The sequence below is a fragment of the Saccopteryx bilineata genome, chromosome 11 (assembly GCF_036850765.1).
Source record: "Saccopteryx bilineata isolate mSacBil1 chromosome 11, mSacBil1_pri_phased_curated, whole genome shotgun sequence".
In the NCBI taxonomy this organism is placed as follows: Eukaryota; Metazoa; Chordata; class Mammalia; order Chiroptera; family Emballonuridae; genus Saccopteryx; species Saccopteryx bilineata.
Window position 1 is genome coordinate 41684026 of NC_089500.1, and position 19387 is coordinate 41703412.

At 34.1% G+C, this 19387-nt stretch overlaps 1 protein-coding gene across 4 annotated transcripts in view; it reads left to right on the plus strand.

Annotated features, from left to right (window-relative positions):
• SS18 (SS18 subunit of BAF chromatin remodeling complex) overlaps positions 1 to 19387 on the plus strand; it is a 71505-nt gene that overhangs the window by 37003 nt on the left and 15115 nt on the right. For all 4 annotated transcript variants that reach the window (XM_066246535.1, XM_066246536.1, XM_066246538.1 and 1 more), the window contains 4 exons: positions 1876 to 2029; positions 6667 to 6888; positions 16726 to 16893; positions 17681 to 17785. In XM_066246535.1, coding sequence (XP_066102632.1) covers positions 1876 to 2029; positions 6667 to 6888; positions 16726 to 16893; positions 17681 to 17785 — 649 coding nt within the window. The remainder of the gene's footprint in view (positions 1 to 1875; positions 2030 to 6666; positions 6889 to 16725; positions 16894 to 17680; positions 17786 to 19387) is intronic.

Sequence of the window (19387 nt, forward strand, 5' to 3'; positions counted from 1 at the left end):
CAAGGGTTCTTCTATCTTGTTGGGACCTAAACTATGTCTCCCTAATACTGGGCAGAGTCTAAAAACTACTCAGCTGTTTAGTTTCCTGACTGCTGTTTTCTTAGCTTCCAGCTCTGTGGTAGTCCAAAACTGACTCTTCTACTCAGTCCAGTAGAACTGCCACTTCCTGGTTGGACTCTTTCTCCTGTTGCACAGCAAACTCAGGGAAAAAGCCAAGGCGATTTCAGAGCTGCTCTTCTGTACTTCCATTCTTTCAGGAGTTGTAATCCTTCCTGTTCTTCTCTGTGTGTGTTCTTCAGTGTTTTCAGAGTTTCCATTTGTCCAGTTAACTTTGGTAAACAGGAGGGTTAGTTTGATATACAAGCTACTCTTACTTTGATGGGAACCATGAATGCTGATGTTTTTTTTTAGTTGCATCACAGAGAAATGAAAAACTGATACCTATTGAGAGTAACAACATGAATTTTCAATAGAATATTTGAACACAAATATAGGAGGGAGAATTTTTATTTTCCAATGAGGTTCACATTCCGCTATGTTTGAAGGATAATAAAGGATAACTTAAAATTATTATGTGACACTGAGTTGATGTTTGATAATTTTTTTGAAAGTTGAACAAGATTATTAAAGAATACACGTTGAATAAAGAATTTAAGATGAGAATTAAAGAGAAAATACTTATTGAAGAGCAATTAATATTTGGATTTAATAGTGAAAAAATTAAGATGATCAATTTTAAATGAATATTATAGAGTACCACTTGTTTATTTTTGTAAATGTTAGTGATTATTGGAAATGGAAATGGTTGGAGATTTGAGTGTTCACATGTGGTGGCTAAAGGACAATGTTTGTCTGTTAACAGTGCCAGAGAGGATTTTGATCACAAAATCTGGATGGTACAAACAGAGTCGTTAACAGGCCATTTAAAAATGTAGGGGAAATAGAGTGACATTATAGGAATAGACATTATGTTTAGAGCATAGAGAAGTGGAAAGGAAAGCAGAAACAGATCTGTAAAGAATAATATTGTCCTATCCTCCTGCATTCTTAAAAAGGAGGGTTTGGAAAGAAACTAACCATTTGCTTTCTCCATCAAAATACCCCTAAGAAGGGAGCCAGGTGTTGCAGACCACCTTGTATCTGTGTTTTTCCTTTCGCCCTTTGTGAACTCTCAAGGTTAGGCAGTGATTTTCTTCACACTTTCATTAGGAAAGTTGCCAAAGGCATCCTTTTAAGGCAGCTGTCTCTGTACCCTTGGAGGCCATCAGTAATGTTTCCCATCTATAAGAGCAGTCAGCACAAAAATGTTGGGCTGAACTGAGTCTTGGTATTTAAAACATCCCCCCTCCTCAGACCACTGCCTGCCCCCAACAGTAGCAAGTATATTACATTTTGGGGCTTCTATTGATAGTTCTTTGATAATTTTTTGTTACTGTATTTTTTCAGGTAAAATCCATTATTAATAGTCAATACATACAAACATATTAATAATGAAAAGCGACTTAATTTTCAAAACATAATTTTGATAACAATGAACGCCTTAGAAATCCTAATATACAAATAAAAATTCTTTTTGTATAGAATGTTAAAATTTTTTAAACATCATTGAGATTTTATAAACTAAAATATACTTTTATTGTATTCTCTTGGTCTAAAGTGGTCAGGTGATAGATTCAAGCTGATGGTACTGTGACGTTTTGGGGGTATATTAAATATTATGTTAATAAGTCTGTGATTAAAATGCATTAAAATAAATTGAAATGTTTTTGTTTTTGTTCCTATTTAATTTAATAATATAGGCAACTGTTACACCATATGCATCTTTAATATATTGTCTAACTGTTTCTCTTGTTTTACTAAACTGTCTTCTTTCAGCCACCCACACAGAATATGCCTATGGGTCCTGGAGGGATGAATCAGAGCGGCCCTCCCCCACCTCCACGGTCTCACAACATGCCTTCAGATGGAATGGTAGGTGGGGGTCCTCCTGCACCACACATGCAGAACCAGATGAACGGCCAGATGCCTGGTAAGTTTTTCTCCTCTAAGACATTAACACCAGAGTTGCTTAGCAACTGAAACGACATGGGGGCTCAAGGGATACTAGATTGTTGATGACAAAACTGCTTTGAATGCCCCCGAGTACAAGCTCTCTTAGAGTTTGTTAGCTACAGAGCTACGTGACCTGTATTCAGTGTTTATCAGGCTGCCCTTGGGCTTTGATGTAGCTGACACACAGCATTCCTCTGATGAACAGAACTGGCTAAATTTAGTCTGTCTGAAACTATGCAATACAGCTGGCTTTCGATGGTTTTGGGGGAAAAAGGCATTGTGCAATGGCTTAAGCATTAAAATCTGTTTATTAAAAGGTATTATAACATTTCCCTGAATTTGGTATTAAACATTTATTGGTTTTAGAAACAGTAATCCTAAAATAACATGTAGGGAAAAGAAACAAAACAATCTCTAAAGTGCTAGTTTATTTTAGTATTTTCTCATTGATACTATCGAAGCTGAGTATAGATTTATGTATTTATAACATAACATGAATGTGGAAATTTATATTAAAGCAAAATTAAAAGCTGAAAAACAATGTCAGCTTTCTTGTATAATGAGCCATTTCCTTTACGATTTATCCATTTTAATTTTAGAGTGACTTAGGATATATTTCAGGCCATTGGATGCCTATTTAGTTATCCTTTGCTGGTTTGAATAGTTAATCTGAAAAGTATTTTTTTTTTGTAACAGCTGTAGCCCACTTTCACAGTTTTTGGTGGGGTGTTTTCTCAATTTAATAAGAGAATATTTTTACTTTCTAATGACAAAGGTTATTTTCATTAAGAAAAATAAAGTATTATACAAATAACAGTAATGACACTAAAATAATGAGCAATTTATTTTAAGATTCATAATTAGCATCATTAGGAGAGTGTCATCCTAGCTGGTTGTGTAGGTTGGTAGCATTGGTGACCAGGGATGATAGGTGTACCAGGGGTCCCCAAACTACGGCCCGCGGGCCACATGCGGCCCCCTGAGGCCATTTATCCGGCCCCGCCGCATTCCAGAAGGGGCACCTCTTTCATTGGTGGTCAGTGAGACCACCGCAAAGTGCGGCGTCGCTCACTTACAGTACTACTTCTGGTGACGTGGGACGCACGCCTCACGGCTCTGGAAGCGCATCATATCACTTGTTACGGCTAGCAGTGACAAATACGGAACCGGACATTGACCAGCTCATTAGCCAAAAGCAGGCCCATAGCTCCCATTGAAATACTGGGATTTAAATTTACTTGTTCTTTATTTTAAATATTGTATTTGTTCCCGTTTTTTTTACCTTAAAATAAGATATGTGCAGTGTGCAAAGGGATTTGTTCATAGTTTTTTTTTTATAGTCTGGCCCTCCAACAGTCTGAGGGACAGTGAACTGGCCCCCTGTGTAAAAAGTTTGGGGACCCCTGGTGTAGACAGTGAAGTAAAAGAGCATGGAGCAAAAGAAGACAGGTAGCCTCATGTATAGAAGACTGATGATGTGTGATTGATCAGGTAGATGGGCAATGGTGTTTTGGTGGCTGTCTTCTATTTCCTGCTAAAGCTTTCCACAGTCAGTGGCCCACCTAGCCCACAGTGATATGGAGGTATGAATAAAGATGTAATTACTTGTCAGGTGTAGTGAGGAGGAATATTTTTGCTGAACCACATTTAGCACATCACGGCAGTGTTTTAAAAATTGGGCACTAGTGCTAATACAGGGTAGCAAAATAGAAATTTTGTGGGGTTTTTATGGTGTAACCTTTAATTAGGATTTTGATATCACTATATAACATTCAAGCCCAAGGCTGAAGTAGCAGTTCAACAACAATATAATTATTGTTAACATGATATTTTACATTTCGTGTAAGGCCGTTTGGCGTAGTTATAGTTTATAAGCCAGAGAGTTTCCTCTAGTTATACCTAGGTTGTCCAGAATACTGTGGATCTCCCAAAACCATTTATAGATAGAGAGTTATAGTTACGTGTAGGAGAAGATGGAAATCCAATTACTTATATTTTCTTTGTATAATAAGTTCTCTATAGCAATTTAACCAACTTTGTGTACACAAATTTTTATCAAGCCTTTTCATTTATAATTTTAGTTTTATTTTTAAAAATATTCTATGATCTAAGTTGCAGAGCTATTTATATGCTGTTGTTCCTTGTCAAATAATCTCTCAGTCTCAGGTTTCTTTTTTAAAAAAGTTAACGGATTTATAACAAAAGACTGCTAGATAGTGCATGCCTATGGTACCAAAGTCAAAAGGTACCAAAAGGCATACAGTCTCTACCTCTTCAGGTACTTTGTTTCAGAGTCATTCGGAGTCTAGCTGTCCTTGAAGAGATATTCTTTTCTTTTTTTTAAGATTTTATTTATAGATTTTTACAGAAAGAGGAAGGTGTCAACTCATAGTTGCTTCACTTTAGTTGTTCATTGATTGCTTGTATGTATCTCAACCAGGCAAGCCCAGGGTTTCAAACCGGTGACCTCAGTGTTCTGGGTCAGTGTTCTGTCCACATCACCACCACAGGCCAGGCAGATAAACACATGTATAAAAAATTTTTTCTTTATTCTTTTTTTAAAAAGTAGCATATATTAGATAGTATTATGTATCATTTTTTCCTCCTCTTTAAAAGTGTATGTATCTTAAAGACCCTGAGTATATAAAGATTTATTTTGGAGACCACTCAGTATATAAAGAGTTGCCTCATTCGTTTTGATGACTGGATTGCATTTTTTTTTAATGGTTGCCTCTAATTTATTTGAGAAGTTGCCTTCTAAAACAAATACAGGTTAAAAACATCCAGATATATGGGTTATTTGTAGACTTTTGGTATTAAAAATTATGCTACCTTGAATATGTCTGTAAAATATAGCTAAACAAGTAGATAAGTAAATGCACACTATTATGTGTACACGTGTGCACATACAAATTTATAAATTTATAAGATAAATTCCTAGAACTAAAATTGCTGGGTAAAGTTACTTACATTTTAATGTATATATTTCCTGAACAATGTATAAAGGTATTTCTTTATAATACTATAGTTCAATCAAAACCTTTGGTCTTTGCCAATTTGAAAAACAAAAAATGGTTTCATAGTTTTAATTTGCCTTTTTGTATATAAGCATAGCAAACAGTCTGATTATGTTTATGACCTCTTATAGCTTTTTTGTGTGAACCTTGCCCTTTCTCCTGCTGGTGTTGTTTTACTGTGTAGTTTGGTCAGTGATATGACTTGTAAATAATTATTTCCCAGTTTGTTTTTTTATTTAATTTGTTTTTCTTTTGGTCTTGTTCAAATTTTTATTTATTTGTTTATTTATTTTGTGTGTGTGTGTGTGTGTGTGTGTGTATTTTTCCACAGTTAGAAGCAGGGAGGCAGTCAGACTCCTGCATGTGCCCGACCAGGATCCACTTGGCATGCTCATGGGGGTTGGGGGGAGCGATGCTCTGCCCATCTGGGGCATTGCTCCGTTGTGGCTAGAGCCATTCTAGTGCCTGAGGCAGAGGCCATGGAGCCATCCCCAGCGCCCGGGCCAACTTTGCTCCAATGGAGCCTTGGCTGCGGGAGGGGAAGAGAGAGACAGAGAGGAAGGAGAGGGGGAGGGGTGGAGAAGCAGATGGGCACTTCTCCTGTGTGCCCTGGCTGGGAATCGAACCCGGGACTTCTACACGTCAGGCCGATGCTCTACCGCAGGCCAGGGTTCAAATTTTTATTCTTATGCAGCCTTACAAAGAGTTATAAATCTATGACTCTGGATTTTCTGGCATACTTAAGAAGGCCCTTTAACTCTGGTATTATTTTTAAATTTTTTCTTTCTGAAATTGGGTTGTTTTTTTCTTCTTAAAAAAATTTTGTTTTAATTTATTGATATGAGAGAGTGAGCGAGAGAGAGAGAGAGAGAGAGAGAGATTTGTTGTGTCCCTTACTTATTCATTGGTTGATTTTTATATGTGCCCTGACCAGTGTCGAACTTCAACCTTGGTGTATCCCGATGACACTCAAGGTACCTGGCCAGAGCAGTCTTTCCTTTTTTTCAATTTTGAATGTTTTAGTCATCTGGAATTAGTTTTCATGGAAGTAATGTGGTATGGATCCAGCTTATGTGGTATGGATCTAACTTGGTTTTTTATTTATGTTTTTCTTCTCAGATGGTTACTCAATTATCACAACACCATTTATTGAACTATCTTCCTTTTGCCTACCGATGCTTAGTATCACCACTATAATTTTTTAATAAAGTCTGCATTTGTGTCTGTTTTTAGACTGCTCTGGGTTCAATGATCTGTTAGTTTATGTGCTAAAATACTACAGATTTTTAATTATACCAGCTGTATTCTTGGCTCTTTTCTAAAAACTAATAATCCTCCCTCATTACTTGTCGTTTTCAGAATGCTTCTGGCTTTTTAAAAGCTTCAGTTTCTTAATCTAAAATGGGAATAATACTTTCCTCACAGTATCTATTATTCACGTGAAGTGTTTTGTTTGTTATTGATTAAATACTGAAGTTACTGTTGGTATTATTATTCTGGTCATACAAAAAAAAAAAGAATAAAAACTTTTAAGGTACTTTTATACAGAGTGTCTGTTTAACTTTCACATTTTGGTTCTGATCACTTTTCTTCAAAGGGCCTAACCATATGCCTATGCAGGGACCTGGACCCAATCAACTCAATATGACAAACAGTTCCATGAACATGCCTTCAAGTAGCCATGGATCAATGGGAGGTTACAACCATTCCGTGCCATCATCGCAGAGCATGCCAGTACAGAATCAGATGACGATGAGTCAAGGGCAACCCATGGGAAACTATGGCCCCAGACCAAACATGAATATGCAGCCGAACCAAGGTGAAGCAGCTTTATGTTGTTCTTTACTAGAATGCTAATCAGCCTTTGAAAATAAAACCAAATTTTCAAGAAGTTAGCCAGTGCATAAAAATGTTTGAATTGAGTAACAATTATATCTACAAAAAAGGAATGTTGAGTTTGAAGCCAGCTTAAAATATCTTTTTTTCACATTTAGAAATTAAATTGCTTGATTTAGCTTTTGAAGCTTATTTATTTTTATGTCATTTGGACATTTTATTTGAGGTTCTATATTTGCAGATTTAAAAAAGAACTAATTAATGAATAAATATTTGCTTTAGAGCTAGAAAATAGAGAATATACAATTTTATGTTGCAAGTATCACCCCTAAAAAACATCTCTGTGGTTCATTTACTTATTAAGGCTAGAAAAACTTATGTGAATTTCCCTTGTGTTTTCTAATGCTGAGTTTCAGCATTTAATGGTAATTATAACATAATTTGTTATTACAGTATTTAGTGGAGGTATAATTTGTTATTACAGTGTTTAGTGGAGGTGCTGCTATATTCTTGTATTAGAGTGATGTGAAGTCTATTAAAGTTTATTACCAATCTCAGATAATGAAATTGTTATACTGTTTCTCTTTTAAGTATTCTTGTGAATAATAGCTCAAAACTGGTTAGTGGGCACTCTGTTCTGCTATTTGTCAAAACATTTGGCATATTGCAGCCTAAAGGTTTTTAATTGTGAAATGTGGTGAAGTTAAGAGTAGAAGATAAATTTAATATATTTGCAATAAAATTTTCTAGATTTTTTTTTAATGAAAAATCACTAAGGTGAATTCAGATAAAGGAAGTCAGTGTTTATCTGTTGATACTTATTTCTGATGAAATAATATATTCTACATTTTAAATATTAGTACATATATTCTACATTTTAAATATTAGTACAGACATCCTCTATAATTTTGATGAGATATACTGAAAACAAAGGGAAATAATAGAAAAAATTATCAGTGAATGTAGCTTTGCAAAACTAGTGCTTGCTCCATTATTTTCTTCAAAGTGGTTTAGTGCCTGTGATGGAATATTGTTTTAACTAGGTCAATTAAAGACTCAAACCAATAGCAAGATAACAATCATTGCTAGGTCAGAATGGAATTCAGATGCTCTCCATATAGTTACTGTATTTTTTGCTCCATAAGACACACCTGACCCTAAGACACACCTAGGGTTTTAAGGAGGAAAATAAGAAAAAAATATTCTGAACCAAATGGTGTGTTTAAAATACTTAATAAAATATACCACAATAATATTTCCACAATGTAAACTTCACAGCAGTATTAACAATCATTAGCACTGTTATTAACAAATGAGACTTTAAGGTTCAAATACTCTTCTAGTTGTCTGGAAACCTGCAGCAGCTAAAAAAAAAAAAAAGAGCATTCGCTCCAGAAGACGCATAGGCATTTCCCCCTCCACTTTGGGGAAAAAAGTGTATCTTATGGAGCGAAAAATACGGTAGTTACCAGGAGAGAGAGCCAGAAAGTTGATAGTGATTCTGACAGCACTACAGTAATGATGGCACACTTCTTAGAAACCATACAGTTAAGTTTCTAACTCTATAGCTATATATATATTATACAGAAATTGACTATGTAGGGGTCTGATTTTAAGAAATAAAAGTTACTTTTTAAAAGAGAGACTAAGATGGAAATACATAAAGAAATTTCCAATGTATTAAAAAATATATTAAGTTATTAAAATATCTTGAGTTTTATTAAAAATAAACTTTCAGTTAAATTTTGATATTTCAGAATCAAAGAACACCAAAGAAAATTACAATTATCAGAAAAAAAGTTATACTAGGCTCTGGCAATATTTTCTTACTTAATCATATGAATTTAATTATATGTGCCTGTTGAATAAAACATGTTTAGCATGGTGAAAGTTTTATTTGAAGTTTTAATAATTCATTTCATTATAAAATATTTTTTAAGTGGTTTACAGAAATGAACTACATACTTTAAAATTTTTGTTTTGATAAATAGGTGGAAGAAATTAGAGGAGACTGCATTGTAAATATGGTGCTTAAAGAAAAGCTTTAAAAATACAAAAATGTTATGAACGGAAAACACTGAACTTTTAAAAATTTCTCTTAACATTTATTGAGATGTTATTAGCAGTTCTTTGAGTTAAAGACAAAATATTGAAATCTTGTTGCTATCTCCACATTCTTACATATCTCTATGTCATGAGTTGTTAGAAAAATATTAAAGCTAATTACCATTTTTTATAATAGGGTTTATTAGTCAAGGAAAAATACTTGTGGGATTTTTTAGATTTAATCTCTGTCAATGACAAAAATGGAAAAAGACTAGTATTGAGAATTTTGTTTTAAAAAGGAACAATTAAATGGCAATTATTTAATTATAGTAATTATTAATTATTTAAATGACATATTTGGGAATTTTAATTGGTGATATGGTAGTATTTTTTTTTTTTTTTTTTATTTTTTTTACAGAGACAGAGAGTCAGAGAGAGGGATAGACAGGGACAGACAGGAACAGAGAGATGAGAAGCATCAATCATTAGTTTTCATTGTGCATTGCAACACCTTAGTTGTTCATTGATTGCTTTCTCATATGTGCCTTGACCACAGGCCTTCAGCAGACCGAGTAACCCCTTGCTGGAGCCAGCAACCGTGGGTTCAAGCTGGTGGGCTTTTGCTCAAACCAGGTGGGCTTTTGCTCAAACCAGATGAGCCCGCGCTCAAGTTGGCAACCTTGGGGTCTCGAACCTGGGTCCTCTGCATCCCAGTCCAATGCTCTATCCACTGCGCCACCACCTGGTCAGGCAGTAATAGTTTTCTAAACAGAAAACTTAAGGTCAAAGTCTAGATGCATTTATTCTGATAGTTTTAAAGTGACTGTTTGACCCTTTATTATTTTCCTTCTTTCTTTCTTAGCTTTGAAAATGAGATTAAGGGGGGGAAAAGTAAGTAATCTAAAAATCTTGTCATTGTAATTTAGGAATTTGGTTGAAATTACTCTAAGGGATAGATATCTTACACTACATTTACAGTTGAGAAAGTAAAGAGGAGTAGTCTGCTAATTTGCAGTACTAGTTGCAGTATAATAAGTCACATTGTGTACCAGTTAACTCATCTCTCTTCTCTTTTAAATTGGCCAGTGGCTCCAGTATTGCTAGTATATCAGGTTTCTATTTGTTACAGTTTTAGGGATGTACAGCTACATACATTTAATTGATAACTGCTATATTGAATGAATTTTTCAAGGTTGTAATTTTTTCAATAACTTTTTTTGTTATAAAAATAATTTAAAAATTGGAAAATGCAGAAAAGCATAGAGCATAAAATAAAAAGTCATCTATAATCTTGGTCTATAAGTTTTAAATTACACCATAGACAAGGTTCAGTTCACTTATGTCAAGTTAGGTAGCCTGTATGTAGACTCTTTAGCAGTAGAGTACTTGTAATTGTAGTTATTTGTAAATATCTGTTTAATTATTTTTCTCTAGTCCTACATTTTATGAATTCAGGAACTGTGTCTTGTGCTTGTCATTATCCTTTTTTTTTTTTTTTTTGTATTTTTCTGAAGCTAGAAACGGGGAGAGACAGTCAGACAGACTCCTGCATGCGCCCGACCAGGATCCACCCCGGCATGCCCACCAGGGGGCGATGCTCTGCCCCTCTGGGGCGTCGCTCTGTTCCACCAGAGCCACTGTAGCGCCTGGGGCAGAGGCCAAGGAGCCATCCCCAGCGCCTGGGCCATCCTTGCTCCAATGGAGCCTTGGCTGTGGGAGGGGAAGAGAGAGACAGAGAGGAAGGAGAGGGGGAGGGGTGGAGAAGCAGATGGGCGCTTCTCCTGTGTGCCCTGGCCGGGAATCGAACCCGGGACTTCTGCACGCCAGGCCGACGCTCTACCACTGAGCCAACCGGCCAGGGCCTATACTTTATCCTATTTGTTTTTCAATAGAACAGCTAGATTTTCTTCTTGCCATTACAAATTAAAAAACTAGCATCCTTCTGTATGCTATTGTCATCCATCAGCTATCATTCCAGGGATGAACCAAAGAAGGCTCTGTCAGATAAAACAGATCAGTGTCAGTTACACCAAAACCTAATGGGTTTGGGAGACAAAATCCAGATGTTTCTATTCAACAGATTATAAACTCAGTTTCATTACGAATCACTTTTAAAAACTTTTTACTTTGAAATTACAGGTTTACAGGAAGTTGCAGTGGTAATACAGAGATTCTATGTATCTTCTCCATAATTATCTTTAATCCCTAGCAACTACTGTTACTCTTCTATTTTTTTAATGTAGTCCTTTTAAGAATTATATAAATGGAATCATACAGTATATGATTTTGTCAGATTGGCTTTTTTATTTAAACTACGCCCAATTAATATCCAAATTGTTGCATGTATCAGTGATTTTTTTTTTTAATTTCTGACTAGTATAGCATAGTATGGTTGAATCACAGTTTATTTAATCATTCACCTGTAGTATTTTGGTTGTGTCTAGTTTTAGGCTTTTATAAACAATTGTGAGTATGTTCATGTTTTTGTTTAGACATGAGTTTTCATTTCTCTAGGATAAATACACAGGAGTGCAGGTGCTGGGTCACAGAATAAGTATATGTTTACTTTTTTTTAGAAACTGCCAAACTGATTGTCAAAGTGGCTGTGCCATTTTACAATCTCAGCAGCAGTGTATGAAAGATCTGCTTTCTCCAAATCCTTGCCAGTATTTGGTATTGTCAATACTTTTTTTGTTAGCTGTACTAAAAATGTGTATTGATATCTCATTGTGGTCTTAATTTGCATTTCCCTAATGACTACTGATACTGAACATCTTTTCGTGTGCTTATTTGCCATTCATTATATATCCTCTTCAGTGAAATGTCTCCAGGTCTTGGCCCATTTTCTAGTTGGAAAATGTTTTTTTTTACTGTTGAGTTTTGAGAAGTCTTTATATATTCTAGGATTAAATTTTTCTGCCAGTATTTTATTACATAAAATTTCAAACATATAGAAAAAGTTGAGGAATTGTACCTGCTTAGTTGCCACTTGCATTCTCCATTCAATATGTTACTGTTTGTTTTTCATTCATCTGTCTGTCCATCACCTATCTATCAATGAGTCTTATTTTCAAAATGCATATCAGATTAATTTGCAGATAATCTGTACACTTTACCTGTAACATTTTGGTTTATATATTATTAGAGCTCAATATTTAAAATTTTTTAAACAATTTTTTTCTTTAGGTAACATTTACATAGAGTGAAATGCACAAATATTAAGCTTGTCATTTAATGAGTTTTAGCATATTTGTAACACGAATCCCTGTGGATTCATTTTTTAGCTAACATTCTATCCAACTATAACCTATAGCTTCTATTATGGTAAAAGGGGTTGATTGATTATTCTTTCCCTTAGAACTTGATTTCAGTGTGTGTTTCTGGGATTACCAGGATCAGAATCACTGGGAATACTTGTTAAAATAAGGTTTGTGTGTCTCACCCTATATCGCTAAACCAGAATCTCTAGGAATAAATCTTACAAATTACATTTAACTACTTGATGTCATGCTTACTTATAGTCCATTACCTCGGAATTTTTCTGGGCTAGATAATTTCTTCTGTATCTGTGGTTCATAACTTTTCAGCTTTCATGCCAATGACACAAAACTATATGTTTTAATGTAGCTCATCTCCATGGCTTTCTACTTGAGCAGGATGGGATCTTTCACAGCAGATTGTCACCTGTGCCACATAAATCTACAGCTTTTGGAATATGTTTTAGAATTAATATTATATAGTATAGTTGAAACTATATAAAGAGGTTGTTTAACCTTAAGAAATTCTGTAGTCTTTTATTTTGCTAGGTTTATTAAGCTATAAAGCTATAACATACCCCTTTTCCAATTTTCAGTCACTAGAAAGCTAAATACGTAATCTAAATTCCAGATTATTTGTAGAGATGCCTATGACGTAAAATTATGCCCTTGAGATACGAGATTCTTTAACTCAGCATTGTTTCCATTTTAAGTTGAATAATTTTTTATTGTGGGGACTTGTCCTGTGCATTTTGAGATATTTAGCGATATTTCTCCTGTCCTGTACCTGCTAGGTGGTGTAGCATCCTCCTTGCCAGTTGTTACAACCAGAATCTCTCCAGACTGCAGAATGTCCTTTGGGGGACAAAATCTTGCCCACAGTTGAAAATCACAGCTTTAATAAATGTTTAATGTAAGGAGCTATATTTAAAGGTGGGCTGTTACTAAAAAAACATTACAGTAACAAGTTACTGATACTCTTATGTTTTAATACTTTTTAATACATTCATGGGAATTTTTCCAACACTTTCATGTTCTAAAAAGAGTGTATCTCTTAATAAACTGACACTCTTTTTACTATCTAAAATCTACCATAGTTCTAATTTATCATTAGTTGCTTAGAAGCTTAACTAAATTTATACTAGTTGTAGTTAATTTACTAAGTAAACTTTTAGGGTTTTCCTAGTTACTTGGCTCTTGGTCCTTGCTTATTACATTTATAAATGTCTTATTATAAATTATTTAGAACTCTTGATGAAGATAGATGTATGGTTTAAAAATTGCTATTTAATAGGTAATGGGCTAGCTAGTCTAATTCTCATAACATGGATATGGGTGGGATAAAGAAATTTCTTGTATTTTAGGATTTTTGTATTGTAGTGATAATATTATATAGAACCTTCTGCCTGGGAGATGTTACATGGGAGAAGTATGGTTTGACTTTGGAGAGGAGGTACACATAGTAGTTAAGAACATGGATTGAGAGTTCTCACCATTTACTAGTTACGCAACTTTAGGTAAGATTCTTAATGCGTGCAAATACTACATTTTTTTACCTGTAAAGTGAAGTTGGTAGTAATGCCACCTGTTACTTTTATTTTTATTTTTTTGAGGAAACACCATACTGCTTTCCACAGTGGCTGTACCAGTCTGCATTCCCACCAACAGTGTACAGGGTTCCCTTTCTCCATATTCTCACCAACACTTGAGCCTAATCTAAAGAAACCTGCAACACTAATTTGAAAGAATATATGCACCCCTGTGTTCATTGCAGCGTTATTTACAATAGCCAACAACTGGAAACAGCCCAAGTGTCCATCGGTAGATTGAGTGGATGAAAAACCAGTGATATTTTTACACAGTAGAATACTACTCAGCCATTAAAAAGAAGGAATGCTTACCTACCTTTTGCAATAGCATGGATGGACTTGGAGATTATTATGCTGAGTGAAATAAGCCGTTCAAAGACAAAAACCGTATGATTTCACGTTTTTGTAGAATCTAATGAACGAAATAGAAACATACTCATAGATACAGAGAACAGACCGACAATTGTCAGAAGGGAGGGGGTTGGGGGAGTGAAAAAGGTGAAGAAATTAACCAAGGGGAAAAAAAACCTTAATGGTGATTTCCAGAGGGAAAGAGAATGGGGGAGGTAGAAGAGTATAAAGGGGATAAATGGTTTTAGAAGGAGATGTGACTTGGGGTGTGAACATAATTCAAATATACTGATGCTATATTATAGAGTTGTACACCAGAAAGCTATATAATTTTATTAACAAATGTAACCCCCAAATAAATTCAGTGTAAAAATAATAATAAGCATCGTGTTTTAGTCTTCTGTCCTCTATTCTCTGTGTGTGGTTTTAGGCTTGATCCAGAATGATGTCAAGTATCCTCAGAGGGAGGGATTGACGGAGAATAAGAAGGGTGGTAATGGAGCTCTTCAGCACGGAACTGCTGACAGTCCGAAAATATAAAGCACAAGTAGCGTTGTCTTTTCTAAAGCACAAGTGGGTTTAAGCTGGAAATGCTTTTCTCCTTTAGACCAAAATTTAGAATTTTGTTGACATTGTATCCTTTTGGATTTTCCCTAAGCCATTATGTTTTTGCTTTCTTCCACCTTTACTTAAAATTTTTATTTTAATACATATTATATGCATTAGTTTTATAGTTACATTCTGTTAAGACAGGGGGTATTTAAAATCAGTGTTGGAGAAGAAAGACAATGCAAAACCTCCTTTTACTGAAATGAATGACATAAATGCCCAGTCATGCTGCCTATTAAATTATGGATGCTAGTGTTCAATACTTTATTATACACAAAATATATTTAAATTACTTTACCTTAATTAAACTAGTGTTTTGGAACTTTTGTTGCATAATTTGCTTTTGAACTACTAAATTTGCCATATAGTGTGAGTAGAAGCAGTGAAGAATACTGGAATAAATGTACTTTGAAATCACAAATGAGTAATCTTGATCTTTCAATTCCTTGGCTAAAATCTTGAAAATCAGGATCCTTACCTGTGGTAGTTGTTAATGGTTTACATGAAGTAGATAAATGTTGAAAGCATGTCTGCAGTGTTAAGTGCATTCAGTGTTCAGTTCTCTTCCCTCCTCTCCAGTGAGCCACATTGCCCCTACTACTAAGAGTGTATTTCCTGGTTGAAAGAAAAATCCCACAGTAACCTTTCAAAGGCTTTATTGATGGTAAAATTAGAAGGAAAAAGGAATTTGAAAAATATCAGAACACAAGAAGACAAACAGGAGAAAGAGTTAGCTCTGATAAAGTACTTTAGATAATACAGTTCTTCAAATGGAAAAATGTTGAATTCCTTCTGCTTACATTGTTGCTGTTACTGTAGGTCACTTACATATTTAGCAAAGTGAGCAGGTTTTGTTTTGATTTTTTTATTTAAATAATTAAAAATTGAGCTTGCAGCTCATTTACGTAATTTTGACTGTAAAACTTTTGTAGTCTCTTTAGTTCCTTCGCCTTCTTAAATCGTTCCCCTTTACTCAAGGGAAGTGTGTAGTGATTTAAGCAGTATGCACTGGGGAGAACTCATGCATACTTCTGAGACAGGAATGGTTGTAGTGGTAGAATGATGAGCTCCCCACCCCATAACTTGGCCCAGTGAACCTTTGAGGAGTTGTTTACGTTGTTGGATGGTACCACAGAACTTTATGTTGATTATTTCATGTGATATATTTTTCCTGTTGCTAATGTGGTACTATAGCAGTGGGTAGTTTGGCTACTGCAGTATTGCTCACTTTGGAAACTGCATAGTTCTGATTTCTGAGTCTATGATTTATTGTAGTTCTCTGCTTACGGTTTTTTACTGTGTATGTGTTAGGAGTTATTAAGGAGCACTAAAACCTTTGATTTCAGCAAGACCGTTTTAGTTTATAAATCTTATAGTTGGAAAAGGGAAAGCTGACTCTTTAAAATTTCGTCTGAATTGAAAGTTTATGAAGTTCACCAATATATTTATACATGTTTGCATAGTTTCCCTGTCTACCATTATGTAATGAGTGGCACTGAAAAAGGGGAAAAGTGGATAATCCTGGAAGTCATAGTTTTTCTCTTGGTTAGACTACTGATTTGCTATGTGATTATGTAAAGTTTACTTTGTTTTTTTGTGTGTAACTAAGGAGTCTATCTTTTCCAGAAAGGTTAAATACATAGGTATTAGGTAGTATAGTACACAGTGAAAAATACATGCAGTCAGGATGTTCATATATTGTATCCATTTTGTTTTTAAAAAACTTACTAGAATACTATCCAGTAAATTTCAAATCAGCTACCATGGATTGGTTGTTTTTCCTTGTTTGTAGATTATTTTAGACATGCAGACTTTAATTCAAAGATTTGAATTTATTACTTAATGTCAGTTTTTTATTATAATAAGGTATGTAATTTGGAGATTATACAATAAAATATTTTTGTATTTCTATTAAGATATTAATATTATAGTTAAACATTGTGTGCATAATGTTTTGTTTGTGTTCAGGTCCAATGATGCATCAGCAGCCTCCTTCTCAACAGTACAATATGCCACAGGGAGGTGGGCAGCATTACCAAGGCCAGCAGCCCCCTATGGGAATGATGGGTCAAGTTAACCAAGGCAATCATATGATGAGTCAGAGACAGATTCCTCCCTATAGACCACCTCAACAGGGTAAGAGTCCATTTGGAAAATTTTCTGCTTAATATGAGTAACAGTAGTTGAAAGGCTTTCTTTCCCTTTTAATGAACTTTTCATGTAGACATAGTCAGGGCTTTAGTTTCTTGATTTAAAAAAATATATCTATGTTTATATTTATGTATATTGATGTATAGATGTATTTTTTTCCTGAAAAGTGGTGAATGTGGTAGGAATAGTTGTTTTTTTTCTTAATTACATGTTTGTGTGTGTGTGTATTTTATATCTATATCTCTATATATAGAGAGATTTTTTTTTTCTCTTAAAAGGTAGAGGATATAGTAGGTATAATAGGAACTTCCTGGTATTCAGCTTTCTTTTATTTTCTGGGAAAATGCTTCATACCATATTATATCAAAAGCTGTAGCAGAAAATACTGTTTTACTTTTGAGAAGGTACTAAATACATGGTCAGAAAAAAAAACCCTAATTTATTTCAAACTGTTCTAATATCAGAATAAAAAGGAAATTAGTTTTCTACTAGTTTGTCCTTCTTTTTTAAGAAGTTGGTGTTTGGTTTTTTCAGTTGGTATTGTTTAATATTATATGTATGGTTTTAACATTAATCTTTGTGAAATGTGTGTTGTGTTGGCTGTGTGTTTAAGTATGTGTGTGTATAAGAATAGTTAAAAGTGTATGAAATGCCAAAGCATGGGAAGGGAATCTACAGTTGAATTAATCTCTCATAACACCAGAATAGAAAGAAAGTCTTTAATGACCTAGTGAACAAATTGTTTATATCTTGACTGGTTGTGGTTTTTCAGGCCCACCACAGCAATACTCAGGCCAGGAAGACTATTATGGGGACCAATACAGTCATGGTGGACAAGGTCCTCCTGAAGGCATGAACCAGCAATATTACCCTGATGGTAATCTCTCCTAATGTTAACTTTCCCATTTTCTATCCTTGGCCCATATTAATGAAGATAGCTATTCAAAAACACTTTTAAGTGAATGAAGAAACTAGCTATATGTTTCTTCTAAGTTTAGAACACTTCAGTAATCTAAAGCATCATAGCATTAATATATATAGTCTATTTCAAAGTATATTTTGTTTAGATATTCCATATTAGTACCATCGGGGATCACGTTCTGTCATTGGAATCCTTCTATAAAAGAGGATCGATCCTTTTTTATTTGCAGTTGTTCATTTAAACCAAAGCCAATGTTACTAATTTACTTTTTTAAATAACAGCTTTATTGAGATAATTCACATACCGTAAAGTTCACCTGTTGGTTTACTTCTATGCATAGCTTAAATACATAGAATTTCTAAAGTTTTTTTCTATGTTTCATCATTTTAGTTAATATTGCATACTTTTTAAAGGACTATGATTTGTATACATTAGCATTTGCATTAGAGAAAAAGTTTTGGAGGTTAAATTATATCCATATAATGTAGTATATAGACTTAGTGGAATAGTAAAGGCATTTAGAAAACAAATTTTAATTTTATTTATTTGATTTAATGATATATTTTTTTTAGTAGGAAGGTGGTTCGTGAAAAAGTGGTTAGTAACGATGTGCTGTACTTGGTAACAATCCAAGCATCCAAGTAGGCTATCACTGTACACTTCAGTTTTCTCAGTTTTTCTGTATGTTTCAAAATTTATAATACAATGGTGAGGGGTAAAAAGGATTCAAACATATTAAACTGGTAAATTAAGAGGTGCTTAGTCACATCACAAAATGGTTTATCTTGTTATGAAAGGATTTGCAAAAGTTTTCATTTATATAGTAAACTCCCTTGGTGTATTTAAGGTAAACTACTTTCAAAGAGAAACTATGGGAAACTAAGACTTTAAAGCTAAAGTGTTGGGACTATTTACGGGAAGCTAATATAAGCTAGCAAGAAGATGTAATTTGTATGTAAAAATCATTTTGCTTGCCATTTTTCATCAATGTCTCTCTAAAGCATAAAGGTACATTGGTGTAAGGGCATTAGTTTTACTGCCAGAGTTTTGCCTATGTAGGCAGAACAAGCACTCACCTGTAGAATTTTGCAAACAATAAATGTTTGTTAGTGATAGTGTTGTGATATGTATGGACAATTCTGGTTAGAAAACAACATATTAATTTTTTTTATCTCGGGTTTTTTTGACCGGAATCATTCAGTGTTGTGTGTTTATTTTTACATGTAATGTAGACATTGTATTAAGTAAGCTTGTAGACTATAGATATTTTTAAAAGAGGAAATCTGCTGAATATAAATGATTGGTTGTTTAATTTTTAAAATACATTTTAAGTAACTGACTTGAATTTTGATACTGTTATTATGGTCCTGAGTATTTCTTGAAATGTGTGATTTGTATTGTTTTAAATAGGATCTTTCTACTTGAGATGGATGTTATTTTTCTAACTATCAGAACTTTAAGGTTCTATAAATAATTCATCTTATTACATTGAGATTTAAAAATTTAAATGGTACATTTTGCTAGGTGTCTATTAATATATTTGTCTGACATTTACAT